At 42.6% G+C, this 27176-nt stretch overlaps 1 protein-coding gene across 7 annotated transcripts in view; it reads left to right on the top strand.

The window, feature by feature from the left end:
• ROS1 (ROS proto-oncogene 1, receptor tyrosine kinase) overlaps positions 1-27176 on the top strand; it is a 416131-nt gene that overhangs the window by 273009 nt on the left and 115946 nt on the right. For 5 of the 7 annotated variants that reach the window (XM_069726197.1, XM_069726193.1, XM_069726194.1 and 2 more), the window contains 5 exons: positions 7559-7767; positions 21405-21549; positions 21695-21924; positions 22064-22505; positions 23664-23781. In XM_069726197.1, the coding sequence (XP_069582298.1) occupies positions 7559-7767; positions 21405-21549; positions 21695-21924; positions 22064-22505; positions 23664-23781 (1144 nt within the window). The remainder of the gene's footprint in view (positions 1-7558; positions 7768-21404; positions 21550-21694; positions 21925-22063; positions 22506-23663; positions 23782-27176) is intronic. The other 2 variants (XM_069726196.1, XM_069726195.1) reach the window with 2 other exon arrangements.

Raw genomic sequence — 27176 nt, 5'->3', positions numbered from 1 at the left:
GAGACAAAATGCAAAGCAATAGAGTCCAAACAAATGGACAAACAAAACTAGCAAAACTTATCTTTTGCAGACAAGGACTGGCCATATGAGAAATCCAAGGGAAGAATCAAATCCAACCAAGAACATTGACAGCAGGCAAGGACTAAGGCCCAGAGCAGGTTTAAATAACAAACCCAGGCAAGGCGATTAGTGAAGGCAGCTGCCACAGCTACCTAACGGAGCAGCAGTTCCACTTGAAACCACCAGAGGGAGCCCAAGGGCAGAACTCACAAAAATACCATTAGCAACCACAGGAGGGAGCTCCAGAACGGAACTCACAACAGTGAACATGGCATGCTGAATCATTTTACCAACTGCCAAGAAAAACCTTTTTTACTATACAACAGCTCAGCACACAGAACAATTTTATCACAACAAAATTATAATGTGGAACATGGCTGGCTATATCACCTTTAGCAACAGAATTTTTTTTTATGTGCATGAGGGCTACAGAAAGCTTAATTTCACCCCCACAAAATGACAATGTAGGTTATGGTGGGCTGTATCACGTTTAGCAACAGAATATTTCTTTTAATTTGCATGAGGTCCATAGACAGCTTAATTTCACCACCACAAAATTACAACGTGGGATATGGCGGGCTGTAAGCAACAGAATTGTTTTTTTTTAAATCTGAAATTCTGCATGAGCTTTGCAGGCAGTTCAATTTCACCGCCACTAACTGACAATGTGATGCATGGCATGCTGAATCACGTTAGCAACTGTCTAAAAGATGTGTTTTACTGTACAACAGCTGTACATACAGAATAAATTTACGGCAACAAAAGTGCAACATGGGATATGGTGGGCTGTATCAAATGAACCTAGACATGTTTAGTATCTATGAACTCGTAATTTATGAGTTATAGCCTAGGCTATAATCCTATTCACAATTATTGTCCTAAAAGCTTTAGATAGGCTTCACAAGGGGAAATGTTGAACAATACTTACCCTGTTGTGAATTCTGTGATCAAGCTCCCTCCTGTGGTCACAAGTGGTACTGCAGCTTCTGAATTTCCTTCCTCAGGTGATGAGGTTAAGTCGTTAGGTGCTGCTCTATTTAACTCCACCTAGTGCTTTGATCCTGGCCTCCAGTCAATGCTCTAGTATTGGTCTTGCTTCCTCCTGGATCGTTCCTGTGGCCTGTCTGCTCAGCATAAGCTAAGTTCTGCTTGTGTTACTTTTGTTGCTATATTTTCTGTCCAGCTTGCTTTAATTTGTTTTTCTTGCTTGCTGGAAGCTCTGAGACACAGAGGGAGCACCTCCGTACCGTTAGTCGGTGCGGAGGGTCTTTTTGCCCCTCTGCGTGGTTGTTTGTAGGTTTTTGTGTTGACCGCAAAGCTATCTTTCCTATCCTCGGTCTATTCAGTAAGTCGGGCCTCGCTTTGCTAAATCTATTTCATCTCTGTGTTTGTACTTTCATCTTACTCACAGTCATTATATGTGGGGGGCTGCCTTTTCCTTTGGGGAATTTCTCTGAGGCAAGGTAGGCTTATTTTTCTATCTTCAGGCCTAGCTAGTTTCTCAGGCTGTGCCGAGTTGCATAGGGAGCGTTAGGCGCAATCCACGGCTACCTCTAGTGTGGTGTGATAGGATTAGGGATTGCGGTCAGCAGAGTTCCCACGTCTCAGAGCTCGTCCTATGTTTTTTGCTTATTGTCAGGTCACTTTGTGTGCTCTGAACTTCAAGGTCCATTGTGGTTCTGAATTACCTATTCAGAACAGTACTGGAGGCCCAAAGTACTATGCTTCTCAATAGAGGGAAAAAAGAAGTTCTGAGACCATTTTTTTTTTTTTGCACTGTGTTTTGCCTTTTTTTTCCCCTAGACATTTGGGTGGTTCAGGACACAGGTGTGGTGATGGACATTAAAGGTCTGTCTTCATGTGTGGATCTTCTCACTGCAAGAGTACAAAATATTCAAGACTTTGTGGCTCAGAATTCTATGTTAGAACCAAGAATTCCTATTCCTGATTTGTTTTCTGGAGATAGAGCTAAATTTCTGAGTTTCTAAAATAATTGCAAACTATTTCTGAATTTTATATTTGAAACCTCGCTCCTCTGGTGACCCAGTTCAACAAGTTAAGATCATTATTTCTTTATTACGTGGCGACCCTCAAGACTGGGCATTTTCCCTTGCGCCAGGAGATCCTGCATTATGTAATATTGATGCGTTTTTTCTGGCGCTCGGATTACTGTATGATGAACCTAATTCAGTGGATCAGGCAGAGAAAAATTTGCTGGCTCTGTGTCAGAGTCAGGATGAGATAGAGATTTATTGTCAGAAGTTTAGAAAGTGGTCTGTGCTCACTCAATGGAATGAATGTGCTTTGGCAGCAGTCTTCAGAAAGGGTCTCTCTGAAGCCCTTAAGGATGTCATGGTGGGATTTCCTATGCCTGCTGGTCTGAATGAGTCTATGTCTTTGGCCATTCAGATCGGTCGACGCTTGCATGAGCGTAAATCTGTGCACCATTTGGCGGTATTATCTGAGCATAAACCTGAGCCTATGCAGTGCGATAGGACTTTGACCAGAGCTGAAAGGCAAGAACACAGACGTCAGAATGGGCTGTGTTTCTACTGTGGTGATTCCACTCATGCTATCTCCGATTGTCCTAAGCGCACTAAGCGGTTCGCTAAGTCTGCCACCATTGGTACGGTACAGTCGAAATTTCTTTTGTCCGTTACTTTGATCTGCTCTTTGTCTTCCTATTCTGTCATGGCATTTGTGGATTCAGGCGCTGCCCTGAATTTGATGGACTTAGAGTTTGCTAGGCGCTGTGGGTTTGTCTTGGAGCCCTTGCAGTGTCTTATTCCATTGAGAGGAATTGATGCTACGTCTTTGGCCAAGAATAAGCCTCAGTATTGGACCCAGCTGACCATGTGCATGGCTCCTGTGCACCAGGAAGATATTCGCTTTCTGGTGTTGCAGAATCTGCATGATGTGGTCGTGTTGGGGTTGCCATGGCTACAAGTCCATAACCCAGTATTAGATTGGAAATCAATGTCTGTGTCCAGCTGGGGTTGTCAGGGGGTACATGGTGATGTTCCATTTCTGTCTATCTCATCATCCACCCCTTCTGAGGTCCCAGAGTTCTTGTCTGATTACCGGGATGTATTCGATGAGCCCAAGTCCAATGCCCTACCTCCGCATAGGGATTGTGATTGTGCTATCGAGTTGATTCCTGGTAGTAAGTTTCCTAAGGGTCGACTGTTTAATTTATCTGTACCTGAGCACGCCGCTATGCGGAGTTATGTAAAAGAATCATTAGAGAAGGGTCATATTCGCCCGTCGTCATCGCCATTGGGAGCAGGGTTCTTTTTTGTGGCCAAGAAGGATGGTTCGCTGAGACCTTGTATTGATTACCGCCTTCTAAATAAAATCACGGTCAAATTTCAGTACCCCTTGTCGCTGCTATCTGATTTGTTTGCTCGGATTAAGGGGGCTAGTTGGTTCACCAAGATAGATCTTCGTGGTGCATATAATCTTGTGCGTATTAAACGGGGCGATGAATGGAAAACTGCATTTAATACGCCCGAGGGCCATTTTGAGTACCTAGTTATGCCATTCGGACTTGCCAATGCTCCATCAGTATTTCAGTCCTTTATGCATGACATCTTCCGAGAGTACCTGGATAAATTCCTGATTGTATACTTGGATGATATTTTGGTCTTCTCGGATGATTGGGAGTCTCATGTGAAGCAGGTCAGAATTGTGTTCCAGGTCCTGCGTGCTAATTCTTTGTTTGTGAAGGGATCAAAATGTTCCTTTGGTGTTCAGAAGGTTTCATTTTTGGGGTTCATTTTTTCCCCTTCTACTATCGAGATGGACCCTGTTAAGGTCCAGGCCATTTATGATTGGACTCAGCCGACATCTCTGAAGAGTCTGCAAAAGTTCCTTGGCTTTGCTAATTTTTATCGTCGCTTCATCTGTAATTTCTCTAGTATTGCTAAACCATTGACCGATTTGACCAAGAAGGGTGCTGATGTGGTCAATTGGTCTTCTGCTGCTGTGGAAGCTTTTCAAGAGTTAAAGCGTCGTTTTTCTTCTGCCCCTGTGTTGTGTCAACCAGATGTTTCGCTTCCGTTCCAGGTTGAGGTTGATGCTTCTGAAATTGGAGCGGGGGCTGTTTTGTTGCAAAGAGGTGCTGATTGCTCGGTGATGAAGCCATGCGCCTTCTTTTCCAGGAAGTTTTTGCCTGCTGAGCGAAATTATGATGTTGGCAATCGAGAGTTGCTGGCCATGAAGTGGGCATTCGAGGAGTGGCGTCATTGGCTTGAAGGAGCTAAGCATCGCGTGGTGGTCTTGACTGATCACAAGAACTTGACTTATCTCCAGTCTGCCAAACGGTTGAATCCTAGACAGGCTCGTTGGTCGCTGTTTTTCTCCCGTTTTGACTTTGTGGTTTCGTACCTTCCGGGCTCTAAAAATGTGAAGGCGGATGCCTTGTCTAGGAGTTTTGTGCCCGACTCTCCGGGTTTGCCTGAGCCGGCGGGTATTCTCAGAGAGGGAGTGATTGTGTCTGCCATCTCCCCTGATTTGCGGCGGGTGCTGCAGAAATTTCAGGCTAATAAACCTGATCGTTGCCCAGCGGAGAAACTGTTTGTCCCTGATAGGTGGACGAATAAAGTTATCTCTGAGGTTCATTGTTCGGTGTTGGCTTGTCATCCTGGAATCTTTGGTACCAGAGATTTGGTGGCTAGATCCTTTTGGTGGCCGTCTCTGTCGCGGGATGTGCGTTCTTTTGTGCAGTCCTGTGGGATTTGTGCTCGGGCTAAGCCCTGCTGTTCTCGTGCCAGTGGGTTGCTTTTGCCCTTGCCGGTCCCGAAGAGGCCTTGGACACATATCTCTATGGATTTTATTTCGGATCTCCCCGTCTCTCAAAAGATGTCGGTCATTTGGGTAGTTTGTGATCGCTTCTCTAAGATGGTCCATTTGGTACCCTTGTCTAAATTGCCTTCCTCCTCTGATTTGGTGCCGTTTTTCTTCCAGCATGTGGTTCGTTTACATGGCATTCCAGAGAACATCGTTTCTGACAGAGGTTCCCAGTTTGTTTCGAGGTTTTGACGAGCATTTTGTGCTAGGATGGGCAGGTTGAGTCTTCGGACTGTCCTGGTGTGGATACTGTGGTGGACAGGTTGCAGCGGATTTGGACTCATGTAGTGGACAATTTGACCTTGTCCCAAGAGAAGGCTCAACGTTTCGCTAATCGCAGACGCTGTGTGGGTCCCCGACTTCGTGTTGGGGATTTGGTTTGGTTGTCATCTCGTTATATTCCTATGAAGGTTTCCTCTCCTAAGTTTAAGCCTCGTTTCATTGGTCCGTATAGGATTTCTGAGGTTCTTAATCCTGTGTCTTTTCGTTTGACCCTTCCAGATTCTTTTTCCATCCATAACGTATTCCATAGGTCATTGTTGCGGAGATACGTGGCACCTATGGTTCCATCTGTTGATCCTCCTGCCCCGGTTTTGGTGGAGGGGGAGTTGGAGTATATTGTGGAGAAGATTTTGGATTCTCGTGTTTCGAGACGGAAACTCCAGTATCTGGTTAAGTGGAAGGGTTATGGTCAGGAAGATAATTCCTGGGTCTTTGCCTCTGATGTCCATGCTGCCGATCTTGTTCGTGCCTTTCATATGGCTCATCCTGGTCGGCCTGGGGGCTCTGGTGAGGGTTCGGTGACCCCTCCTCAAGAGGGGGGTACTGTTGTGAATTCTGTGATCAAGCTCCCTCCTGTGGTCACAAGTGGTACTGCGGCTTCTGAGTTTCCTTCCTCAGGTGATGAGGTTAAGTCGTTAGGTGCTGCTCTATTTAACTCCACCTAGTGCTTTGATCCTGGCCTCCAGTCAATGTTCTAGTATTGGTCTTGCTTCCTCCTGGATCGTTCCTGTGGCCTGTCTGCTCAGCATAAGCTAAGTTCTGCTTGTGTTACTTTTGTTGCTATATTTTCTGTTCAGCTTGCTTTAATTTGTTTTTCTTGCTTGCTGGAATCTCTGAGACGCAGAGGGAGCACCTCCGTACCGTTAGTCGGTGCGGAGGGTCTTTTTGCCCCTCTGCGTGGTTGATTGTAGGTTTTTGTGTTGACCGCAAAGCTATCTTTCCTATCCTCGGTCTATTCAGTAAGTTGGGCCTCGCTTTGCTAAATCTATTTCATCTCTGTGTTTGTACTTTCATCTTACTCACAGTCATTATATGTGGGGGGCTGCCTTTTCCTTTGGGGAATTTCTCTGAGGCAAGGTAGGCTTATTTTTCTATCTTCAGGCCTAGCTAGTTTCTCAGGCTGTGCCGAGTTGCATAGGGAGCGTTAGGCGCAATCCACGGCTACCTCTAGTGTGGTGTGATAGGATTAGGGATTGCGGTCAGCAGAGTTCCCATGTCTCAGAGCTCGTCCTATGTTTTTTGCTTATTGTCAGGTCACTTTGTGTGCTCTGAACTTCAAGGTCCATTGTGGTTCTGAATTACCTATTCAGAACATTACCCATAAAGGCTACTTAGCCAGTGAATCTGCTCACCTTAACTTGCACAAAAGGAAGGAATTGAATAATACCTATCCCCTTGTGAGATCTCCTATCAATATTGGATTTATATAATAACAGGGAGGAATTGGTTAATACTTATCCCTGAAGTAATAGCACTCAGCAGCTAACATTATACTGCATGAGGAGGAACTTTGTCCATGTTTTTATAACCAATACATCAAGATAGGACACTAATAACTAATGTGGACTCTGGATTTTTAAAGAGCACATTCTTATTATTACTATTATAATTTAATCATTAAAAGTTATATTTATTAGCCACAGAAGCTTTAGTTAGGGTCTATTTGCCATTCGGCAATTTGTAAATTATCATAGTAAACCCTACGCTGATTCTAGTTGAACTGTATCAGATATGAACTCGTAATGACCTGGAGAATCATAATGGTAGGACAGTTTTAGAATTTAGTTAGCGTGATAAAAAAAACTTGTGGAATTTCACTTTTTTTGCGATTTCACTGCAATTTAATTTTTTTTTCCCATTTTCCAGTACACGACTTGTCCCGCAAAAAACAGGCCCTCACATGGCCATATTGACCGAAAAATAAAAAAGTTATAGCTCTTGGAAGAAGGGGAGCAAAAAATGAAAAAACAAAAACGAAAATACCTCTGGTCGCAAAGGGGTTAACCACCTACAAGTTCTTTAAGGCTGCCGTCACACTAGCAGTATTTGGTCAGTATTTTACATCAGTATTTGTAAGCCAAAACCAGGAGTGGGTGATAAATACAGAAGTGGTGCATATGTTTCTATTATACTTTTCCTCTATTTATTCCACTCCTAGTTTTGGCTTACAAATACTGATGTAAAATACTGACCAAATACTGCTAGTGTGACGGCAGCCTAATAGTTTCCAGTCATAAGTGATATGATGCTTGTAACAGTGGAAAATATATATTGTATAAATATCTAAATTTAGACTTTATAATGATTAACTAATGCTACATTTGTAACCAGTGTCCCTGTTAACTACATTGTTCTTTTATCTTTATAGACATGAAATGTCTGATATTGGCTTCACTGATTGATAATCCCATTGTACTAAGCACAACAAATACAAGTATTACATTGCATTTGCCTCCAATTGCTACAGAAGTGATCTGTCCATTTATAATAAACTGTACTCCAACATACATTGTTAGACATTGGAGTTCTCTGAATGCTGACCACATGGTTTCAACACATGTCAAAAACATCACATTAGTAAGGTTTTATTTATTGTTTTTTTCTGATAATTGTCTAGTTGGGGAAATGAGATAGCAATTGAATGTGAATAAGATTAGAATCTCTTATATTAGTAGTTATTTAAATGTGTATGTGTTATCAGAAAATTACGCATTGATTAAGTTATATTTTAACCTTAAATTAATTTTGAATACATTTTTCAAATTTTATTCAATTTCCCAAATCACTATCTATATAAAAATGATCAGAAATTTAGCTATTTTCACCCTGACCAGGCCTAATATTAGACACATACTACTCTTTCTGTGCAGATGACTTTTCAACAGTCTGATCAACATCAAAGGATTACAATTATCGGTATCACCAACATATACAGTCATGGCTGAAAATGTTGGCATCCTTGAAATTGTTCCAGAAAGTAAAGTATTTCTCCAAGAAAATTATTGCAATTACACGTGCTTTGTTGTACACATGTTTATTTCCTTGTTGTGTATTGGAACAACACAAAAAAAAGAAAAAATGGCAAATTGGACATCATGACAAACTAAACTATGCTAAATGACTTTTTTTCATCAGTATTTACAAAAGAAAATCCCATGGCAGACAATATGATCACTGATAACAAAAATTCCACATTAAGTGTCATCTGCTTAACCCAGCAGGAAGTACGGCAGTGTCTAAAAATCACTAAAATTGACAAATCTCCGGGCCCGGATGGGATACACCCTCGAGTACTGCAGGAATTAAGTACAGTCCTTGATAGACCATTATTTTTAATCTTTAAAGAGTCTATAATAACAGGGTCTGTACCACAGGACTGGCGTATAGCAAATGTGGTGCCTATATTCAAAAAAGGGACAAAAACTGAACTCGGTAATTATAGGCCAGTAAGCTTAACCTCTACTGTGGGTAAAATCCTGGAGGGCATTCTAAGGGATGCTATGCTGGAGTATCTGAAGAGGAATAACCTCATGACCCAGTATCAGCACGGGTTTACTAGGGACCGAATGTCAGACTAATCTGATCAGCTTCCATGAAGAGGTAAGTTTCCAACTGGACCAAGGGAACCCAGTGGATGTAGTGTATATGGACTTTTCAAAAGCTTTTGATACGGTGCCACACAAAAGGTTGATACATAAAATGAGAATAATGGGGATAGGGGAAAATATGTGTAAGTGGGTTAAGAGCTGGCTCAGGGATAGGAAACAAAGGGTGGTTATTAATGGAACACACTCGGACTGGGTCACGGTTAGCAGTGGGGTACCACAGGGGTCAGTATTGGGCCCTCTTCTTTTTAACATATTTATTAATGACCTTGTAGGGGGCATTCAGAGCAGAATTTCAATATTTGCAGATGACACTAAACTCTGCAGGGTAATCAATACAGGGGAGGACAATTTTATATTACAGGATGATTTATGTAAACTTGAAGCTTGGGCTGATAAATGGCAAATGAGCTTTAATGGGGATAAATGTAAGGTTATGCACTTGGGTAGATGTAATAAGATGTATAACTATGTGCTTAATTTTAAAACTTTGGGCAAAACCGTCAATGAAAAAGACCTGGGTGTATGGGTGGATGACAAACTCATATTCAGTGGCCAGTGTCAGGCAGCTGCTACGAAGGCAAATAAAATAATGGGATGCTTTAAAAGAGGCATGGATGCATATGAGGAGAACATAATTTTACCTCTATACAAGTCACTAGTTCGACCACACTGTGCATAGTTCTGGTCTCGGTGTATAAGAAAGACATAGCTGAACTAGAGCGGGTGCAGAGAAGAGCGACCAAGGTTATTAGAGGACTGGGGGGTCTGCAATACCAAGATACGTTATTACACTTGGGGCTATTTAGTTTGGAAAAACGAAGGCTAAGGGGTGATCTTATTTTAATGTATAAATATATGAGGGGACAGTACAAAGACCTTTCTGATGATCTTTTTAATCATAGACCTGAGACAGGGACAAGGGGGCATCCTCTACGTCTGGAGGAAAGAAGGTTTAAGCTTAATAACAGATGCGGATTCTTTACTGTAAGAGCAGTGAGACTATGGAACTCTCTGCCGTATGATGTTGTAATGAGTGATTCGTTACTTAAATTTAAGAGGACACTGGATACCTTTCTGGAAAAGTATAATGTTACAAGATATCTACTATATAATTGTCTACGGATCACTTCCATCTGTCTGTCCTTCTGTCACGGTTATTCATTCGCTGATTGGTCTCGCCAGCTGCCTGTCATGGCTGCCGTGACCAATCAGCGACAGGCACAGTCCGGAAGAAAATGGCCGCTCCTTACTCCCCGCAGTCAGTGTCCCCGGCGCTCCGCTCCAAACTCCCCGCTCCCCGCAGTCAGTGTCCCCGGCACTCCACCCCATACTCCCCGCAGTGTCCCCGGAGCTCCGCTCCATACTCCCCGCAGTGTCCCCAGCACTCCGCTCCATGCTCCCCGCAGTCACTGTCCCCGGTGCCCGCTCCATACTCCCCTCCGGTCACCGCTAACACAGGATTAATGCTGGCGGGAACGGACCGCTTTATGTCGCGGGTAACGCACTCCGTTACCGCTGCTATTAACCCTGTGTCCCCCCAACCTTTCACTATTGATGCTGCCTATGCGGCATCAATAGTAAAAAAAGTAATGTTAAACATAGTAAAAAAACAAAAAACCTGCTATACTCACCCTCCGTTGTTCGCTCACACCTGCTGCCATCTTCCTTTCCCAGCGATGCATTGCGAAATTACACAGAAGACCTAGCGGTCTCGCGAGACCACTAAGTCATCTGGGTAATTTCGCAAAGCATCCTGGGAACGGAAGATGGCGGCAGCCGCACGCCCATTGGCACAGCGCCGTTGGATCCCAGGAGGCGGAGAGATGGGACGCTGAAGAGCAGCGACAAGAATGGTGAGTATGTTAAACTACAAGGGGCCCTCGGATCGTTAGGTGAGTATGTTTATTTTTTATTTTTTAACCTGTGACATACGTGGCTGGGCAATATACTACGTCACTGGGCAATATACTACGTGACTGGCCAATATACTACATCACTGGGCAATATACTACGTGGCTCTGTGCTGTATACTACGTCACTGGGCAATATACTACATCGCTGTGCAATATACTACGTGACTGGCCAATATACTACATCACTGAGCAATATACTACGTGGCTCTGTGCTGTATACTACGTCGCTGGGCAATATACTACGTGACTGGGCAATATACTACGTGGCTATGTGCAGTATACTACGTCACTGGGCAATATACTACGTGACTGGGCAATATACTATGTGGCTCTGTGCTGTATACTACATCCCTGGGCAATATACTACGTCACTGGGCAATATACTACGTGGCTCTGTGCTGTATACTATGTGGCTGGGCAATATACTACGTGACTGGCCAATATACTACGTCACTGGGCAATATACTACGTGGCTCTGTGCTGTATACTACGTCGCTGGGCAATATACTACGTGACTGGCCAATATACTACGTCACTGGGCAATATACTATGTGGCTGGACAATATACTACGTGGCTGGGCAATATACTACGTGGCTGGTCAATATACTACGTCACTGGGCAATATACTACGTGGCTCTGTGCTGTATACTACGTTGCTGTGCAATATACTACGTGGCTCTGTGCTGTATACTACGTCGCTGTGCAATATGCTACGTGGCTCTGTGCTGTATACTATGTCGCTGTGCAATATACTATGTGGCTCTGTGCTGTATACTACGTGACTGGGCAATATACTATGTCACTGGGCAATATACTACGTGGCTGGACAATATACTACGAGGCTGGGCAATATACTACGTGGCTTGGCTATATACTACGTGGCTGGGCAATATACTACATCATACTATGTCGCTGGGCAATATACTATGTCGCTGGGCAATATACTACGTCGCTCGGCAATATAGTACATGGCTGGGCAATATACTACATCGCTGGGCAATATACTACGTCACTGGACAATATACTACGTGGACATGCATATTCTAGAATACCCGATGCGTTAGAATCAGGCCACCATCTAGTATACACTAGATTCCTTGATAGGGCGTTGATCCAGGGAATTAGTCTGATTGCCGTATGTGGAGTCGGTAAAGAATTTTTTTCCCCAATGTGGAGCTTACTCTTTGCCACATGGGTTTTTTTTTTGCCTTCCTCTGGATCAACATGTTAGGGCAAGTTAGGTTAGGCTATGTGTTGAACTAGATGGACTTAAAGTCTTCCTTCAACCTTAATAACTATGTAACTTTGTAAACCCCAAAAATGGGCCAGACAAAATGGTTGGCACTTTTCCAAAATTGTGGGTAAATAACAGAGTGTGATGCTCCTTCAAACTACCCTATGGCAAGTAACAGGTGTTGCCAATATGAAAATCACACCTGAAACCAGATAAAAAGGGGAGAGGCTGACATGCAAAACAGAAAAAGGAGAAGAGAACTGTCTGAGTGTCTGAGGACTTGAGAAGCAAAATTGCTGAAAAATATCAACAATCTCAAGGTTACAAGTCTATCTCAAGAGATCTTGATGTTCCTTTGTCCAGGGTGCGCAACAGAATCAAGAAGTTTACAACCCATGGCACTGTAGCTAATCTCCCTGGAGGGGGTACGGCAGAGAAAAATATATGAAAGTTTGCCACACAGGACAGTCCGAATGGTAAATAGGCTGCCCCAATCAGGTTCCAAAGAAATTCAAGCTGTCTTGCAGGCTCAGGGTGCATCAGTGTCAGCATGAACTATCGACATGTGAATAAAATGAAATGTATTAACCCTCCGTCACATACAATATCGGTTCTAACGAGTTCACATACAATGTGACTGTCAGGCGCAGGCTAGAAAAATACCTATAACATCTAATGTTTGCAATTTCAGTGCTCTAAAAGTGATCAGTGACCTTCATAGGGATGTAATAAAAGAGACTACACATAATCAGGCGCAAAAAAAAACCATTTACTTAACATAAAACTAATAACTCTGAAATACAAACATTTCAAAACTCCCGCCAAATAGTCCCCAGTTCGACTCTGTCAAAAAACTCTACAAAGAAAATTTATGGAAACAAACTTAATTTTAAGGTACCTTAAGTACTATTGAAAACATATTCAATCAGAATTAGATCCTGAAGTTTCCCCAGAAAAATTACACTTGCAGAGCAAAGAGCAAGAATTACACATCATTTTTTCATGAGTCAGGCAGATTGCATGATGACATTTGAGACATTCATAATTAGAAAGCCTTCTGGTTCCGCTTTCCGTGCTGCAGGTGGTGCATCTCCTTCTTTTGGGAGGTGGTACAGGTGGTGAATTTTCACTATCATCTTCTGGGCGGAATCTTTTGAGCTGAACTTGAAGGCCAGAGGGGATACCGATGGTTTTCATACTTCTCCTGCGTAGCTCTCCAAGCACTAGATCATGGGCCAATTTTTTCAGATACAATCGTCTACGGAGTGGTTCAAGCTTGTTTTCAAGGTAAATGACTTGTGAATTTATACCACTCAAATTCAACATAGCAAAAAATATGACCATTGGCCAGCGCTTGGTGTTTCTGCTGACGTTGAAAGTTGAGCACATCTGATCAGCTGTATCAACACCCCCTTTGGTTGCATTATAAAATGTAATTATCTCTGTTTTTTTTTTCTGCCCCAGTCCCAGGATCGATGGCAGCATCATCATGAAGTGTTGATAGAAGAAGTACAATTTTTTTTGCTTGTGGTACATAGGAAACCAAAACCTTTCCATTATGGAATTCAAACATACTGCTGTACTGTTGTCTCCCTTTCACACTTACAAACTGTGTAGGCAATTCTTTTTTATTTTTTCTTACAGTTCCGACATATGAAAGCTTCTGCATTTTCAGATAATCAATCAGATCACAATTTGAAAACCAATTGTCAGCTGTTATATTGCGACCCGATCCAAATAAGGGCTCAGCTAGTCTTTTTACAACATCACTGGGTTTGTTGCTGACACAGTAAGGACCTTCTGGTTGTTTTCCTGCATAAACTTCCAGGTTGTAAGTGTAGGTCTTACTGGCATCAACAAGGGCATACATTTTTATTCCATATTTGTTAGGCTTTGATGGAATATATTGACGAAAGGCACATCTACCACGAAAACCAGGGAGCATTTCATCAATAGTGAGGTTCTCCACAGGGCAATAGCTTTTTTTTACAGTTTTCATCAAATTTTTGGAATATATCACGATTTGGAGCAAGTTGGTCATGTGTTTTACGTTCAGTTCGGGTAGTTCTGTCGTCAAACCGAAAGCAACGAATTAGAAGCTTGAATCTGTTTATGGACATAACAAGGCCAAATATTTCAACTCCATCCCCATCTTTACCCCAAAGTTCCTCCAAACTTTGTCTATTTGCCCTATAAGCTCCTGCAAGGTATAATAATCCAAAAAAAGCATGCAGTTCTATTTCATCTGTGGCCTTGATGGTTCTGTTGCAGATGAACTTGTCCTTTATAATGTCTATATATTGGTTGGTATATGTGACAATAGAGTCCAGAATGTCAATTGTATGAGCGGTCACGTGGGGCCGCTCATTTACAGTGATGAATATGCGGCTCCACCCCTACAGGAGGTGGAGCCGCATATTCATGACTGTAATCGGCGGCCCCACGTGACCGCTCATACAGTAGAAGGTGCGGCAGGACAGGAAGCAGCGCCAGCCAGCGAGGGAGCCGGGTGAGTATTTTAAGAACAGCGGGCGGGCGCACAGGGGGTGGGAGGGGGGTGGGGACATGGACCTTTATTTTAAACACAAGTAACAAAAAAAAAAGGATTATTCATATCTTCTTTACAGCAAATGCTGCTGCAGAGAAGATATGAATGGCGGCTTCAGCACCAGATGCAGGGGACAGCGCTAAATTTTAGCACTGTCTCCTGCACGGTGCGTGTGGTACTTTGTGGGCACATGGGCGGCACACGTGTGCCGCACTGATGTGCCACAGAAACGCACGGGCACACGGACACGGATAATTCCGGTACCGATTTTTCCGGTACCGGAATTATCTGGATGTGTGGGACTGCCCTCACAGCATGTTTGTTACTTCCTCAACATCAAGGTTTTTTGATAAATTCTACATTTTCCTCTCCATTTCAGCAGATAATCTGAAGCAAGAGAAGGAATATGTTAGGGAACTACTGTATATGACTGAGCAGCACACTTTCTTTTTTAATCTGCCTTATTTCTATGAAATGTCCTCACACTTTGTGCTATACATTCATAAAACAAGCTAAATAAACAATTGTGATGAATAAAAACATAAAATACCAACCTTATTGAGTGTGACGTGTTCACATACAATGAGCCTGAGAGATTAGCGCAGTTATATCTGTCCTCCTGAAGCTCTGCAATCAAACTGTGGTATGAGGTTTCACAGAGCTGCTAGAGACAGGTGACTCCCTGGAGGGAGGGGATTTCCTCACAATCTGGTGAGGGAGGAGAAATGAAAGTAAAAGAGATGTGCCTGTCAGGCCTATTGTATGTGATGGAGGGTTAACAGGAAACCCAGGAGGACCCCACTGCTGACAGAGACATAAAAAAGCTACACTGCAGTTTTCCAAAATGTATGCAAGTCAAAATCATTTGGGGAAAGCATCTTGTGGACAGATGAGACCAAAATATAGCCTTATGGAAAAACACAGCATTCTACTATTTACCGAAATTGGAAAGAACTCTACAAAGAAAAGAACACATCTATAGTTAAATACTATGGAGGTTCAAAGATGTTTTGTGGTTGTTTTGCTGCTGATAGCACTGAATGCCTTGACTCTGTGAAATGCATCATGAAATCTGAAGCTCACCAATGGATTTTGGGTGCCCAGTGTCAGAAAGCTGTGTTTGTGGTCATGGGTCATGGATGGGTCTTGCATCAGGACAATGACCCCAAACATATTTCAGAAATAGATGGAAACAAATTGCTAGAGAGTTGTGAAGTGACCAGCAATGAGTCCGGACCTAGATCCCATTGAATACCTGTGGAGAGATATTAAAATTGCTGTCGGGAGAAGGCTTCCTTCAGATATGAAAGACCTGGATCCGTTTTTAAAAGAAGAGTGTTCCAAAATTCCAGTTGACAGTTGTAAGAAGCTTGTTAATGGTTATAGAAAGCGATTGATTGCAGTTATATATTCCAAAGGTGTGCAACCAAATATTAACTTGAGAGTGCCAACAATTTTGTCCTGCCCATTTTTGGGGTTTTGTGTGAAATGATGTCTAATTTGCCTTTCTTTTTTTCTCTGCTTTTTTGTGTTGTTCCAACACACACAAAGGAAATAAAGATGTGTATAACAAAACATGCGTAATTGCAATTTTTCTGAGAGAAATACTTTATTTTCTGGAACAATTTCAAGGGTGCCATCACTATCGGCTATGACTGTATAGTAGATGGCACAGGATCCACTATTCACAATAAATGTTATAGCTCCCTTGCCCTTTCTTTACAGTGACCTTTGCCCAGATTAGAGCATGCCCATTTTATACTATTTTCTAAGTCCATGTAAAGAAATAAGGTCTGAGTCAGTCTATTACTGCTAATGTTAATGTGAACAAGAGGAACTATCAGTCTTCTATTAGGACAAGTAGCCAGTATGTAAATTGTGGATATTTTTTTCACTGAACATCAAATTTTTCATTTAAAAATAGATTTTATCTGATTATAACAATAGGTCATTTTCTGATATATCAGTCGGACGCCTCTCACACAGCCAAACCAGATCTCCACTTTACACTTATGAGAGGCAGTACCCCGAAACACAGTGTCTGCAAATTGAGATTCTGCTTTGGCTATTATCCTAATTCATGTGACAAGGCTCGTTAAAAGGGTCGACATTGACTGTTAGGGTTGCTACTTCCAATAGGTGCACTAGAGTTCTAGTTCTCTTCCTCTCAGAAGAGATAATTTGCATAATTAGCATATTTCCCAGAGGAGCATTGCGGCTTTAAGTCTCCTCATCTCAGCATGCTTAGCATGCTAATTTCTGCAAGGAGAAACAATACTTCTTGGATATCGGTTGGACGCCTCTCACACAGCCAAACCACATCTCCACTTTGCACTGATGAGGGGCAGTACCCCGAAACACAGTGTCTGCAAATTGAGATTCTGGTTTGGCAATTATCCTGACAAGGCTCGTTAAAGGGTCGACATTAACTCGCAGGATTGCTACTTCCAATAGATGGCACTAGAGTTCCAGTTCCCTTCCTCTTTTAAGAGACAATTTGCATAATTAGGTCTTGGAAAATGACAGCAAAAGCAATTTTTTTTTACAAATTTCATTTTTCTTTGCCACTTAAAAACTATATATGTTTGGTAGCTGCGTACTTGTACTAACCTGGAGAGTCATACTGCCAGGCCAGTTTCACCGAATAGTGAACAAGGTAAATTAAAAAATCCCAAAACACGATTGTGAAATATCTCTTTTTTTGTAATTTCAACACCCTTAGATTTTTTTCGCCTGTTCCCAATGCATCACTTGATAAAATTTATGGTGACATTCAATAGTACAATTCATCCCACAAAAAACAAGCCCTCATACTGCTATGTGGATGGAAAAATGAAAAAGTTATGGCTCTTTGAAGAAAGGGAGGAAAAACATACAGGTCCTTCTCAAAAAATTAGCATATAGTGTTAAATTTCATTATTTACCATAATGTAATGATTACAATTAAACTTTCATATATTATAGATTCATTATCCACCAACTGAAATTTGTCAGGTCTTTTATTGTTTTAATACTGATGATTTTGGCATACAACTCCTGATAACCCAAAAAAACTGTCTCAATAAATTAGCATATCAAGAAAAGGTTCTCTAAACGACCTATTACCCTAATCTTCAGAATCAACTAATTAACTCTAAACACATGCAAAAGATACCTGAGGCTTTTATAAACTCCCTGCCTGGTTCATTACTCAAAACCCCCATCATGGGTAAGACTAGCGACCTGACAGATGTCAAGAAGGCCATCATTGACACCCTCAAGCAAGAGGGTAAGACCCAGAAAGAAATTTCTCAACAAATAGGCTGTTCCCAGAGTGCTGTATCAAGGCACCTCAATGGTAAGTCTGTTGGAAGGAAACAATGTGGCAGAAAACGCTGTACAACGAGAAGAGGAGACCGGACCCTGAGGAAGATTGTGGAGAAGGACCGATTCCAGACCTTGGGGAACCTGAGGAAGCAGTGGACTGAGTCTGGTGTGGAAACATCCAGAGCCACCGTGCACAGGCGTGTGCAGGAAATGGGCTACAGGTGCCGCATTCCCCAGGTAAAGCCACTTTTGAGCTACAGAGAAGCAGCACTGGACTGTTGCTAAGTGGTCCCAAGTACTTTTTTCTGATGAAAGCAAATTTTGCATGTCATTCGGAAATCAAGGTGCCAGAGTCTGGAGGAAGACTGGGGAGAAGGAAATGCCAAAATGCCTGAAGTCCAGTGTCAAGTACCCACAGTCAGTGATGGTGTGGGGTGCCATGTCAGCTGCTGGTGTTGGTCCACTGTGTTTCATCAAGGGCAGGGTCAATGCAGCTAGCTATCAGGAGATTTTGGAGCACTTCATGCTTCCATCGGCTGAAATGCTTTATGGAGATGAAGATTTCATTTTTCAGCACGACCTGGCACCTGCTCACAGTGCCAAAACCACTGGTAAATGGTTTACTGACCATGGTATTACTGTGCTCAATTGGCCTGCCAACTCTCCTGACCTGAACCCCATAGAGAATCTGTGGGATATTGTGAAGAGAAAGTTGAGAGACGCAAGACCCAACACTCTGGATGAGCTTAAGGCCGCTATTGAAGCATCCTGGGCCTCCATAACATCTCAGCAGTGTCACAGGCTGATTGCCTCCATGCCACGCCGCATTGAAGCAGTCATTTCTGCCAAAGGATTCCCGACCAAGTATTGAGTGCATAACTGAACATTATTATTTGTTGGTTTTTTTGTTTGTTATTAAAAAACACTTTTATTTGATTGGATGGGTGAAATATGCTAATTTATTGAGACAGGTTTTTTGGGTTATCAGGAGTTGTATGCCAAAATCATCAGTATTAAAACAATAAAAGACCTGAAAAATTTCAGTTGGTGGATAATGAATCTATAATATATGAAAGTTTAATTGTAATCATTACATTATGGTAAATAATGAAATTTAACACTATATGCTAATTTTTTGAGAAGGACCTGTAAATGAAAAAATGGAAAATAGACTCGTCAGGAAGTGATTAAAGAAGTTGAGTTGATATATGATTAAATATTACATTACTTTGAGGGAGATCACACAAAACAAGGCAATTTTTCAAATGAAATGAAAAAATTGCTCCTGTGAGTACAGTTGTTAGGGTTGGCGGATTGTGCTAAATAAAATAAATAATAAAGCGCAATTGCAACCTGGGGTCCACAGTGCGGAGATGGAAAACTGCTGCTAGTGAATAATGACGGAATACATAGCAAGCGATTACCCGCACATACTGGGTTGAACGCCACTCAGTGTGAACAGCACATGAACGGAACTAGCACACAGAAACCTTTTCCCACATATCATGCTTCAAACATAAAGATACCAAATGTAAATTTTTGGTGAAGAATCAACAACAAGTGGAACACAATTGTGAAGTTGAACTAAATTTATTGGTTATTTTAACTTTTTGTGGAAATTCAAAAGCTGAAAAGTGGGGCTTGCAATATTATTCGGCTCATTTAACTTAATACTTTGTTGCACCACCTTTTGATGTGATTACAGCTGCAAGTCACTTGGGGTAAGTCTTTATCAGTTTTGTACATTGAGAGACTGAAATTCTTGCCCATTCTTTCTTGGCAAACAGCTTGAGCTCAGTGAGGTTTGATGGAGATCGTTTGTGAACAGCAGTTTTCAGCTCTTTCCACAGATTCTCAATTGGATTGAGGTCTGGACTTTGACTTGGCCATTCTAACACCTGGATAAGTTTATTTGTGAACCATTCCACTATAGATTTTTCTTTATGTTTGGGATCATTGTCTTGTTGGAAGACAAATCTCCATCCCAGTCTCAGGTTTCTTGCAGACTCCAACAGGTTTTCTTCAAGAAGGGTCCTGTATTTGGCTCCATCCATCTTCCCATCAATCTTAACCATCTTTCCTGTCCCTGCTGAAGAAAAACAGGCCCAAACCACGATGCTGCCACCACCATGTTTGACAGTGGGGATGTTGTGTTCAGTGTGGTGAGCTGTGTTGCCTTTACACCAAACATATCGTTTGGCATTGTTGCCAAAAAGTTCGATTTTGGTTTCATCTGACCAGAGCACCTTCTTCCACATGTTTGGTGTGTCTCCCAGGTGGCTTGTTGCAAACTTTAACCAACACTTTTTATGGATATCTTTGAGAAATAGCTTTCTTCTTGCCACTCTTCCATAAAGGCCAGATTTAAGCAGTGTATGACTGATTGTTGTCCTATGGACAGACTGTACCACCTCAGCTGTAGATCTCTGCAGTTTATCCAGAGTGATCATGGGCCTTTTGGCTGCATCTCTGATCAGTGTTCTCCTTGTTTGAGATGAAAGTTCAAAGGGACGGCCGGGTCTTGGTAGATTTGCAGTGGTATGATACTCCTTCCATTTCAATATGATCACTTGAACAGTGCTCCTTGGGATGTTTAAAGTTTTGGAAATCATTTTGTATCCAAATCCGGCTTTAAGCTACTCCACAACAGTATCACGGACCTGCCTGTTGTGTTCCTTGGTCTTCATGATGCTCTCTGTGCTTCAAACAGAACCCTGAGACTACTACAGAGCAGGTACATTGATACAGAGGCTTGATTACATACTGGTGGATTATATTTATCATCATTAGGCATTTAGGACAACATTGGATCATTCAGAGATCCACAATGAACTTCTGGAGTGGGTTTGCTGCACTGAAAGTAAAGGGGCCGAATAATATTGCACGCCCCACTTTTCAATTTTTGAATTTCCACAAAAATTTAAAATAAGCAATAAATTTCATTCAACTTCACAATTGTGTTCCACTTGTTGTTGATTCTTCACCAAAAATTCAGTTGACATCTTTGTTTGAAGCATAATATGTGGGAAAAGGTTGAAAAGTTCCAGGGGGCCGAATACTTTCGCAAGGCACTATATTAAACAACAAAGTCTGTGCACTGGGCTATAGCTTGCCCTCTATAATTTCTCCCATAAAATAATAGATTGCCAGTGGCTTGATAAAGTGCCAGTGGTTTTACAGATGGTTGAGCCAAAAAATTATAACAGTCTGTGCTTTGCATATACAATATTTGATAATGTAAAAATAGGGGTTACTTATTCCATATGTAATGCCTCAACCATATGATATACTGTATTTATCCTATATGCCATCAATTTTTTAAAAAAAATTAATCTGATGATTTTTCTTTACAATCTAGCGTTAATGCAAATTGCCGCTATAAAAACTGAAGAAGCAAACATTCTAAAAACCAAAATTTGTGTCAGTCTCAAAAGTTTGGGCCATGACTGTAGATATAACTGTTACATGCTTGCTGCATAATGCAATAAAACATACTTTCCTCTGTTTATTTGCGTATTAGAAGAAAAGTAAGAATATGCAATCCATGTTTGTTAAAGTTCTAAGTGTATGTGCCATATATTAGTATGATATCATATCCCTATAGGAATTTCAGGAACAGATAGCAACCATCTATGATTTGCAGCCTTTCTTCTACTACACATTTGAAGTCAGTGTGAAAAACTATTACATATTTCTGCTCGATCAACAACCATTAGGAGTAACAGTTACTGGAAAGACAGCTTATGGTGGTAAGTCATGTCTCATTTAATTACCTATTTACAATATGCAATCTAATCTAATGGATAGCTCATATACTGGGGTCATATGCTATGTATATTATCAGTAACTTTAACAATTTGATCTGAGTCTATAATTTTTGGGTATATTTTTTAGTGCCTGGAGCAGTTGCTATTATGGATTTGACCATTTTATCAGATTCCTTGGCCAATATAACTTGGGCAGAGCCATCTGAGCCCAATGGACCCTATGATATTATTCGATATCAAATTAAAGCAAACAGTTTGAAAAGCCCTGCGTCTCCATTGAGAAAAAGTGAATTTCCAAATGAAATCCTATCGTGGTCTTTAAATGATCTTGAAGCAGGAACTGATTATGAGTTTAAGGTAGAGTAAATTACTGTTTTAATTAGTGCATCTATCTATCTATCTATCTATCTATCTATCTATCTATCTATCTATCTATCTATCTATCTATCGTATATATATCATAAAGACCAGTTATGTATGTTGTCCAATTATTTAGGTCCTTGCATTTCACCCAGATGAGGCCTGGTATTCCCAGAGTAGTATTGTGAATGGCAGGACATTTAATACACCAGCTGCTCCACATAATATTGTTCCAGGTAATGTAAGTTTAGTACTAGAATGGAGAGCTCCTGAGGAATCCATAAAAGAGCACTGGTTTCATCTAAAAGAGGTACCGGTAAATATTTATGTATGGATGGTTTATGTTTCTTGTATCATGTTCAGTTTATCAGACCATTCATTTTTATATTTCTACAATTTTCACCAGTTAAGTGGCTACAATTCATATAAACCAACACACCAATACTGCACAAATGGATCAGTCTACATGTGCCTACTTTTGGGAGTTGGTCCAAATACAGTCTATCAAGTACAAGCCGTGGTTCTTTTTATGACTGGAGCTCAGAGCATTTCAGATCCCACAAATTTCAAGACATTAGGTTTGAACTCGATTTATTATATGTGTATTAATGTTTCTGTCCTAGGAACTTTTTCTGAAGTTGCAGTTGCAAAAACTAATACAATGTTAAAACTGATGAACCTGTGCATTGCAATTATAGTCTAAAACCTTTGTTATGGGCAACTTTACTGTCACAATTTCTCCTGAGTGTCTGGATGAGGTGAATGACAGTTCTGCCATCAAATCTGGGAATTGGGTTTAATGGGCTGTCAGTATGGTGATGGACAGCTCAGCCACACAATCGGATTCTGGGGCATGCTGTGCTATCAGTGTCTGGAGTGATAGTTTAACCATCCAAAAAAGGACCAGGCTGTGATGAGGCTTCATCCATGTGTCTCTTGTCCTGAGTAATTCCCTGGCTATTTAACAAGCTCTTTGTTTTTTACTGCTGCCGCCAATTGTAGCTTTCCTCATAAGGAGTGTGCTTATTCTGTGCTCATTGCCTGGTATTCTGTGCTTTGCTGCCCAACCTTGGATTTGTTTTGACCATCCGTTTTGCCTAGCCTTTTTCTTGTGATCTGCTACCTTCTTGGAATATTGACCTCGGGCTGTTTATTGACTTCGCCTTTGTCTCACCCATCGGTTTATGACGTACTTTCTTGACTTTTGACCTCGAACCTCCTGAATACCCAGCCTCATGGCTTATCTGTGAGTGGTGGCTAGCATCACATTTACATAATGTTTGCAATTCAGGCATTTCATTATTATATTCTATCATGAAATGTTTGGAATAAACAACTCACTGTATTAACTGATATAATGAAAAATTGTGCTTGGATTTCAAAGACAAGCAAAACTGATCTTTTAGTGCATGCCTATATGTACAAATATATGATGTTGACTTGACATCATTAGAAAAAAAATTCTCAAAGTTTGTTTACTGAGTAGGAAAATATGGAAACAAGGGAGAAATTACAACAAAAACATAATCCAGTATGTCCTTGTAACTGTAAAATAATTTCTTTATAAATTCATAATTAATATTTATTTACAAAGACGTTTAATACAGATTCCCATCCTATTCCAATGTAAAAATCACATCATTTTACTATGCTATTTGTAATGCTCTTTGTATGATTTTCTCTGCTTCGGAGAGAATTCGGTATTAATCCACAATATTGCATCTGTTCTATTTTAGCTGGTGTCCCTTCTAAACCAGGAATTCCTCAAAAAGTGCCTGGAGATGACAATACCATCCAGTGGAAAACTGCCATAGACAATGGTAGTAACCTCACATATAGTATACTAGAGTACAGGTAAGTAGAGCATTGTAACTTGATTTTTATAGGGCAGCGATGTTCTACAAAGCAACATAAAATGTTGGTAGTGGTAAAATGTGTGATATTGGGATAATTATAAGCTCATGTGACCAGGGCCGCATTACTGCCCTTACTAGCGTATGGGGCCCGGTGAGCAGAGAGGGGGCCCTAGCGGGCCCCTCACTTCTGCTCACCTGGTACTAAGCCGGCGTGCTGGAACGCCGGGTATCAGCGTGGCTGTGCGCACTCATTCTCTGCTCCTTCACTCTCTGCATAGTGAGGACTTGGAGCAGAGCGCTGGCAGTGCGTGCGGCCGTGCAGAGAGTTGCCGGCGGCTGGGGTGCAGGGACGCACAGTCACACACGCTGTGAAACTAGTACTCACCCCGGCACCTGCAGTCAGCAGCAGAAGGAACCCCCCCTCCAGCAGCGTCGCAGCTCTCACACTGTGAAGAGCCAGGGAGGGGTGGAGTTAAATGTCGGGGGTGGAGCCACAGGAAAGCAGGGAGAAGAGGCAATAGGAAATATAAAAATCAGAGCGGGAGAGAGAAAAGATGTAAGAAAAGAGACAGAAAACACAACAGAGAGGCAAGACACAGGTGAGAAGTTTATATATACTATATATATATATATATATACTGTATATATATATATATATACATATATATATATATATAGGTTTTTCCCACGGTCAGTAACAGGCAGCGCTTTGAACGCAGCACATGTCCGCTGTGTCCAAAGCACTGCCGACCTTTGTATGTGCTGTGATTCTGCATTTGTTGATTGAACCGTTTCTGAATCACAACGTCCAAGACAGTGTACGGGGACATGTATCTTGCAGAGACTGAGCGTCTCCGCAAGATAAATTGACATGCTGCTGTCTGGAAAGACGTGCAGCATGTCCCTCTCCGCAGGGAAGCTGCAGCTGCCGGTGAGGTGGAGATGGGATTTCTTGAAATACCATCCACGATGCTATAACATCTGGCCACTGTGGGTTGGATGCCGCATTTGTACGCAGCGTCCATTCCACAGCGTTTACTGACCAGTATGTTTCCACAGGCAGAAACCAGCAGCACTTTGGATGCAGCACATGTCTGCTCTGTCCAAAGCGCTGCTGGCTTTTGAACACCAGTGTTTCCGCCTGTGTTCATTGAACCATGTGGAATCACCGCGTCCAATACATTGGACGGTGATATTTATCTTGCCGACACGGAGCGTCTCCGCAAGCTAAATTGACATGCTGCGTCTGGAAAGACGCGCCTCATGTGAGTATGCGCAGGGAAGCCGGAGGCGTCCATGAATGCATAGTAAAGATGGGATTTCATGAAATCCCATAAACTATGCTGTAACATCTGGACGCTGCGGGTTGGACATGGCGGATGTATGAAGCGTCCAACCCCCAGCGTTTACTGACTATGGGAACATACCCTAAGACACTGACTGCAGTGGTGGGATTCAGGGGGCTCTCACTGGCTTAGTGACACTGCTTGTAAAAATAACAGGCAGTTGCCCGAACCGTCAAGAAGTGGTGCCGCAATCTGGTTTCCTAGCCCACAATTTTCAACTAAATGTGCATCTGAGGAGGCAAATTCAGCTGCAATATATTGCGGTACAGAAAGTCACTGGATTTCTGCACAGCAATAGTTACCAGCTGCCAGCCAATCACAGGGCAGCAGCTGATATCGGTGCACATGTCGCCAGCGTATAACGTCACTGTCATGCGTCGGCGCATCCTCACCTCAAATAAATGAGTTGCCCTCTCCGGGCAGCGCTGGGCCATGGCCAGGTAAGGAGAATTTTTTTTACTTTCTTTTTGTACTGAAAGCTACAGGATGGGGGAGCTCATATGTCAGCAGTGTGGGAGCTCATTTGGGGCAGAATAGGAGCTCATATGGGGCAGGATGGGAACCCATGTGGGGCAGGATGGGAGCTCATATGGGGGCAGGATGGGAGCTCATATGGGGCAGGATGGAAACTCATATGGGGGCAGATTGGGAGCTCATAAAAGGGCAGGATAGGAGCTCATATGGGAGCAGGATGGTAGCTCACATGGGGCTCATATGAAGGCAGGATGGGATCTCATATGGGGCAGGATGGGAGCTCATATGGGGGCAGGATGGGAGCTCATATGGGGGCAGGATGGGAGCTCACATGGGGCAGGATAAGAGCTCATATTGGGGCAGGATGGGAGCTCATATGGGGCAGGATGGGAGCTTATATGGGGGCAGGATGGGAGCTCATATGGGGCAGGATGGGAGCTCATGGAGGCAGGATCGGAGCTCATATGGGGGCAGGATGGGAGCTCACATGGGGCAGGATAAGAGCTCATATTGGGGCAGGATGGGAGCTCATATGGGGCAGGATGGGAGCTTATATGGGGGCAGGATGGGAGCTCATATGGGGCAGGATGGGAGCTCATGGAGGCAGGATGGGAGCTCATATGGGGGCAGGGTGGGAGCTCATATGGGGCAGGATGGGAGCTCATATGGGGCAGGATGGGAGCTCATATGGGGGCAGGATGGCAGCTCATATGGGAGAAAGATGGCAGCTCATATGGCAGCAGAATGGGAGCTCATATGGGGCAGAATAAGAGCTTATATGGGGCAGGATGGGAGCTCACATGGGCTCATATGGGGGCAGGATGGGACCTCATATGGGCCAGTATGGGAGCTCATATGGGGCAGGATGGGAGCTCATATGGGGGCAGCAAGGGAGCTCATATGGGGGCAGGATGGGAGCTCATATGGGGGCAGGATAGGAGCTCACATGGAGCAGGATAGAAGCTCATATGGGGACAGGATGGGAGCTCATATGGGGACAGGATGGGAGCTCATATGGGGCAGGATGGGAGCTCATATGGGGCAGAATGGGAGCTCATATGGGAGAAAGATAGCAGCTCATATGGCGGCAGAATGGGAGCTCATATGGGGAAGAATAAGAGCTTATATGGGGCAGGATGGGCACTCAGATGGGGTAAGAAGGCAGCTCATATGGGGCAGGATTGGAGCTCTTGTAGGGGCAGGATTGGAGCTCATATGGGGCAGAATTGAAGCTCACATGGAGGCAGGATGGGAGCTCTTATGGGGGCAGGATGGGAAACATGGCTGGAGCTAAGAGTGAGACACAAGGGGGCCAGGATGGGAAATATCATTACTTTAGAGGCTAATTAAGGGATATTATTACTGCAGTGATGTATTTTATTTTTGGAGGATACTGTTTTCAAAGAAGGGGGTCCTGTTACTATACTGAGCGACACTATGTCACCTTTTTTTCTTCATCTGGTGTAGTGTGGAAGTCAGGAAAAATTAAATAATGTGTTCTGCTAGCAGTGCTCTTGATGACTGTGTTATTTCCTGCAGTGATGAGTCCTGGGTGGAAGAAGTGATGGCGGTC

Source organism: Ranitomeya imitator, chromosome 5 (genome assembly GCF_032444005.1).
Source record: "Ranitomeya imitator isolate aRanImi1 chromosome 5, aRanImi1.pri, whole genome shotgun sequence".
Taxonomy (NCBI): domain Eukaryota; kingdom Metazoa; phylum Chordata; class Amphibia; order Anura; family Dendrobatidae; genus Ranitomeya; species Ranitomeya imitator.
Note: the sequence above shows the minus strand (reverse complement) of the source record. Positions and strands in the feature narration are given on the sequence as shown.